Below are 6,484 nucleotides of genomic sequence, written 5' to 3'. Positions count from 1 at the left end.
TACCAGAACCCTCTCAGCCACTTGGAATCAAATTCTAATCGGTAAAAAAAGAAGACCTGTCAACTATGGTGAACAGTAGATATCGATCTATATTATGTGGGTCTCATTTACGTATCATAAGAGGAAAACAGAAACCATAGCTATGTGGAGCTTCATGTCTAAGTTAAAGGCGAGTTTCCAAAACAATTTATTTTGGCTATCATGATAGAAATGACTAATGAAAAATGCTATTCGCTAATTATAACTAATAAAAAAGATAAAGTCCATGTCCCATAAACCACTCGCCAATTAAAACAAATAATAGCTTAAACCGATGCCATCATGTCCGCAGAGTAATCAGCGTCCGCCATATATGTGGGCTCTTCATAATACGCTATACTCGTGTCAGAAGAACCCTAACCAAACATTCCGCCTAGAGACTCAAGTATACCTCCAGCGTCAGCCCCGCCCATTAAATCCTCTCCACCTCCACAGTCACCACCATAGTCCTCATATCCGCCTGTATCAGCGCCGTACTCTTCATAGCCCCCAGTGTCAGCACCATATTCTTCGCCTCCGCACTCACCACCAGTACCATCATCAGCAGCGTATTCCTCACCAGTGTATCCTTCCTCTGCATAGCCTTGGTCTGCACCACAGTCACCACCAGAATACTCTTCGCCACCAACATACTCTTCGCCAGCATATTCTTCACCAGCATACCCTTCCTCTACGTATCCACCCTCAACGCCACATTCCTCTCCACCCGTATATCCCCCTTCAGCATATCCGGCATTCGGATCCTCATAACCTGTAGTGTAATCCGCTCCAGCATTCGGATCTTCGTAGCCGGTATTGTAGTCAGCACCCGCATTGGGGTCCTCGTATGCGGCATATTCTGTGCCCGCACCTGCATTCGGATCTTCATAAGCAGCAGAGTTTTCATAACCAGCGTTGGGATCCTCATAACCAGCATTAGGGTACTCATAGCCAGCGTTAGGGTCCTCGTAACCAGCGTTGGGATCTTGGTAACCAGCGTTGGGGTCTTCATAACCAGCATTAGGATCCTCGTATACTGTAGTGTCCTGGTACGTTGTGGTTTCCTCATACGTAGCATTGTTCTGACATGTTGATGGGTCTTCATATACTGTAGTATCCTCATATATTGCTGTTTCCTGATATGTTGTAGTATCTTCATACGCGGCAGTATCCTGGTATGCACCTTGGTCTTCATATCCCGCACCAGTTGTTTCGGTAGCCGCAGGATCTTCATAGTACTGGCCCTCTGCTGCCACTGGGTCTTGATATCCTGCATCTGTTGTTCCGGCAGCTGCCGGGTCTTCATAATACTGGCCATCCGTTGTAGTGGGATCTTGATATGCCGTGGGGTCTTCGGCGTAGGTTTGGTCTTGTGCAGTGCCCTGGTCGGCATACGCCGTTTCCGTGTAGGTTACTTCGGTGTAGGTAGTCTCTACGACAACCTCCTCTTGCACGACGGCCTCTTCTTCTACGGCAGGCTCTTGCTCTGCTGCATACGGATCCTCTCCCGTACCTTCCTCGGCATACGTGCCATCATCTTGTGCTATTTCTCCCTCCTGACCTTGCTGGGGGTCTTGGGCTTGATCCTGTGGTGGATCTTGTTGGGGGTCTTGTTGCGGGTCCTGCTGCGGATCTTGCTGCTGTGGATCTTGTTGTGGATCTTGTTGTGGATCTTGTTGTGGATCTTGTTGTGGATCTTGTTGTGGATCTTGTTGTGGGTCCTGTCCCTGTCCCTGCTGCGCTTGTTCCTCCTGCTGCTGTTGCTGCTGCTGTTCTTGCTGCTGTTGCTGCTGCTGTTGTTGCTGCTGTTGCTGCTGCTCTTGTTGCTGCTGCTGCCTTTCTTGCTGATTCTGTTGCATAATCATCCTCTGCGCACTTTGCATCATACTCTGCTGCATCATACTTTGCTGCTGTTGTTGCTGCTGGTTCTGCTGCTGGTTTTGCTGGTTCTGCTGACCCCGGCCCATCATTATCCGTTGGGCAGCAAGACCAGCGCTCTGCATCATATTCTGGCGCCGCATCTGAGATTGTTGTTGTTGCAGGAACTGTTGCTGCTGCTGGATACTTTGCTGCTGCATTTGCTGTTGCATCTGTTGCTGTGCGAGTTGCTGTTGCTGCTGCTGAATTTGCTGCTGTTGAATCTGCTGCTGCTGTGTGAGCTGTTGGTTCTGCAAGAGCGCTTGCTGCTGTGCAAGCCCTTGATTCTGCGGCAGAACTTGCTGCTGTGACCCAGTTTGTTGGGTTTGCAAAGGCACCCCACGGCCAGCTCCCGGTCCCATGGGAGAGGAATTAAGTAGCCCAGTAGGAAGACTAGGCATGTTAGGCAGGCCAGATCCACGACCCATAGATGAGGTTCCAGCTCCACGACCAAGAGGTTGCATAGGACCTACCCCACGCCCAGCAGATTGAGGACTTAAGCTTTGTGTCATGGGGGGTTTACCATTCCCACGTCCTGTTGGGCCATGCTCTGAGGCCTGTGGCAATCCAGCCGGATTGAGTGGACTTACGCCAGGTGCAGGTGTTGATGCTGATGGATACTGTCCAGTTCCACGCCCCATAGAAGGCGTTGGAGTTTGTCCTTGTGGTGCCGGAGGTTTTCCACGTCCAGCCGCTTGAACGGGGCTTGGACCATGTGCATTAAGAGGTTGTGCATATGGAGTAGGGCTTTGCCCTGTTCCACGTCCCATCGGGGTAGCATGAGTTGCTCCACGGCCAGCTGGATGCGCAGGGCTTGGTCCATGCCCAATAGGAGCGTGACCTACACCACGACCAGCAGGTATTTGACCTGCAGAATCCTGTGCTATGCCTCTTCCTCTTCCCGCTACTACTCCTCTTCCAGCACCTAAACTCATTCCGCCTCTTACCATTGCTCTACCCCTACCTACAACTATCGTAGTCTGTGCCGGTGGTGGGACCCCACCAAAATCGGCGTGCAAGCCTTCCATCTGCTGCTGATGTGCACCCTCGCCCTGATTTACTGGAGGCAGAACGCCGCCAAAATCAGCATGCAGGCTTTCCAGTTGCTGCTGATGAGTACTGGGACCCTGATTTGCTGGAGGAATACCGCCGACATCAGCGTACATATTCTCCGTGTGGTCTTGTTGTGCATTAAATGCCGGTTGTGGGTGCTGGTAATCATGTGTGTTCAGCCCCTGTTGTGGTTGATAATCTTGTGAATTAATCATTGGCTGTTGTGGTAATGGGTTCTCTCCACTGACGAAGGTTGGGATTCCTCTCTCACCCACTACCGGGACACCTCTACCTCTACCTCTACCTCTTCCCCTCCCGACAGCTACCCCTCGGACCGGTCTACCTCTTCCCGCAGTTGCTCCTCGGGATGGTCCTCCCCGCCCTCCTAGACTACCACCTCTAAGCATTTTTCCTGCGGTTGGACCGGCGACCATTAGGATTCCTGTACTAACGCCGCTAGGGTCCATACTAGCTATAACTCGGGCAGCCCCCATAACACCTGCTGCCATTGGCGCGCTCAAGCCACCTCTCGCTTGTCCGCCATCAGCAGCGCCTCTTCCTCTGGACGCAACAACTCCTCTAGTGCCCCCTCTTCCAACGACTATACCACCTCTTGCTGTGGCTGTGGCGCCGCCCCTTACTGCTACTATGCCGCTGCCCGCTCTACCAACCGTGCTACCACCTCTTGTAGTCACTGCAATGGCTCCTCTAGTGGCAATGCCGCGACCTCTTGCAGCCATCACCGTGGGACCTCTACCTCGTACCATGACTCTTGTACCGCTACCCATCATTCCGGAAGACTGCAGCTGCGCTGGGGCTTGTTGAGCTTGCTGAATTGGGGCTTGCTGAACTGGAGCCGGCTGAGTCTCATACTGAAACTGTGGCTGTGGCTGTGGCTGTGGCTGTGGTTGAAGTTGAGGTTGAGGTTGAGGTTGAGGTTGAGGTTGAGGTTGAGGTTGAGGTTGAGGTTGTTGTTGAACTTTGGTCGGAGCAGGCTTCTTCTTTACCTTTGGAATAAAGAAGTTGCCTTTCTCCTCAAGAGCCTTCCTGGCAGCTAGAGCGCTAGCCTTCGCCATAGTACTGAAACCCTCTGCAGCCTTCAAAGCACCAGCAGAAACTGTGTCCTGCTTTGGTGCTTTTCGAGGTCGCAGAATCGAGGTTGAATGAGTTGATCTAGTTGTTGTCACTGTTTTATGGGGATTAATTGTGGATTCGAGGGTTAACGGCCGGTATTGAAGGTGAGTGGATGATCTTGGGAGTGGATTGGTAGTCTGCTGATTCGTGAATACGGGCATGGATTGCCTGTTTTGGAGGGTATGTTGTTGCTGTGCTTGCTGCTGAGGTACCTGTTGTTGAGGTACCTGTTGCTGATACACCTGTTGCTGCGGCGCCTGTTGTTGCTGATTCTGGTACTGCGGGACAGGCTGTTGCTGTATTTGGTTTTGCTGCACCTGATACTGCTGCTGAACTGGATGCTGCTGTTGAACGGGATGCTGCTGCTGAACCGGATGCTGCTGTTGGACCGAATTATGCTGCTGCTGTGCATTCATATTCCCCGGATGTGGAGTCTGGCTAAGATAAGTAGGGCCCGCACTTGCACTCTGTGGAACAGCCTTCCTCGGCTTGATAACGTTCAGATTGCCATAACTAGCAGACTGAGCTTGATACCCAGCACCCGGCGTAGCAGACCTCATACCGCCGTACTCCAGCGGCGTCTGCGTCATCGAAGCAGCCGACATCACCGAAGACTGGCTCGGGCTCCTAGCATGCTGCAAAAACGGCACATTCTTCGGCCCTGGTGGTACCTGTGGCATAGGGTGCTGTACATTCTGGACCTGGGAGGTTGCCGTCAATTGCGGCGGCGGCGACAGAGTGGGTACTCGGGCATTCGGCGTCTCGTGGGATTGAGACGCGGGGGGTGCGCTTATGCCGCTGGAGACAGTGATGTCTGTAAACATCCTGTCTTCGTCTGTGAAGCCTGTGAATTTTGCTGAGAGCTTTGGGGGCTCATCTTCGCGCTCGGAGGAAAGCATTAGCCCAGTTTCGAACCTTGGTTGTTGCTGTGGGGTAGCAGCAGCCTGCGGTGGGACCTCGCTGCCGGCGACTTCAGCGAATCCGAACGGGTGCGGTGTGGCTGTTGCGGAACGGAGACTTATGGGTCTACGATGCGTGCTGAGAGGTGAGACGGGAGTGTGAATGGGGTCGTATGTGGGCTGCTGCTGCTGCGCATACTGGTGTTTGTGGGCGGGAGTTTGGCTCATTTGTCTCTGATGTTGTTGGGACCATTGTTGCTGGTTCTGATTTTGGGGCTGCTGCTGGTGCTGTTGCTGTGGTTGCTGATATTGGTTATGTGGGCTCATTGCGGGTACTATGATTCCGCGCTGGCCATATATGGGCTGCTGTTGCTGCTGTTGGGAGTACATGCCAATTGAGCTTGCTGGGGGCGTTGGGAGCGCTTGGTTTGGCTGGGCTGTGACAATTACAATCATGGGATATCAGATATGCTCAGTAATTCAAATATTGATTAATCATAGTAAAAAATATAAGTCTCCAAATTTCTTCGAACACAACTCCATCGTGTATACAGTTATTCACCCCTCAACAACCTCATCCGGATAAGAAAATATGAAGATAGGAGGACAGAGGGACAGAGAAATCACCACTCACGATGGTCCCACGATACCACTCCCGTTTCTGTATTATGGAAATAGTACTTCTGCTGTCCCTGATCCCAGTATGCCAACCATCCCTGGGGCACCACTGGCGGCTGAGGTATCTCAGATGGTCCTCCATATGGGCGTGGTGTACTTGAGAATCCTGGCTGTTGCTGCTGCTGGTTCGCTTGGTTTGCTTGATACACTGGGTTCACTACCGCGGCGGGATACTGCGGATCGGTGAAGATCATCTTGCGACGGGAAGATAGAGTTGAAAGCTAGAGAAAGAAGGAGTGTCGTAGAGACAGGTATTCGATATCGACCCTCTCCCGAGAGATGGAATGGGTACTGCCGTGTATTACTGCCTGTATTCGACCTAGGCACAAATGTGATAAGCTGAGCACAAGTAGGCTGATATGATAAGTACGCGACCGCCCAGGTTCTTCTGAGAGAATGAAAACCACACTTCCTCAACACGAACACAAACGACGAGACGGAAGAGCTCCAAGGCCGAAAAATGAGGAGAAGGAAGAAAGAAAAAAAAGAAAAAACGACCCACCAGTCAGAATTATAATGCGCATCAGCCCAGCCCAGACGCTCACACAATGATGCGGGGCTTAGAAGCTATCTGTTAGGTACTCGAGAGGTACATACATGTAGCTAGGATATTATGGTGGTACAGGTATTTCAGCCGCAGCCAAGGGGGTCCCGGGCACTCTGGTGATCCTACATCCCCTCTCCGCCTCTATGTAACCAGACTAACAGCCACGGCGTTTATAGGTTGCGTCGAGATTTCATGTGTCCTGTTTTGAGGAGTGGGTGGTGGGGGTGTGGGATTGATT

At 51.9% G+C, this 6,484-nt stretch overlaps 1 protein-coding gene across 1 annotated transcript; it reads right to left on the bottom strand.

Moving 5' to 3' along the window:
- Positions 1–305: 305 nt before the first annotated feature.
- Positions 306–5,893, bottom strand: H6S33_001028 (uncharacterized protein; the record flags this gene model as incomplete). Its single annotated transcript, XM_044832680.1, has 3 exons — positions 306–373; positions 431–5,458; positions 5,656–5,893. The coding sequence occupies 3 exons, from the start codon at positions 5,891–5,893 to the stop codon at positions 306–308; spliced, it is 5,334 nt and encodes a 1,777-aa protein (XP_044693995.1).
- Between the last annotated feature and the right edge of the window lie 591 nt (positions 5,894–6,484).

The sequence above is a fragment of the Morchella sextelata genome (genome assembly GCF_020137385.1).
Source record: "Morchella sextelata strain SCLS chromosome Unknown scls_10, whole genome shotgun sequence".
NCBI classification, from domain to species: domain Eukaryota; kingdom Fungi; phylum Ascomycota; class Pezizomycetes; order Pezizales; family Morchellaceae; genus Morchella; species Morchella sextelata.
This window is presented reverse-complemented; position numbering and strand designations above follow the sequence as displayed.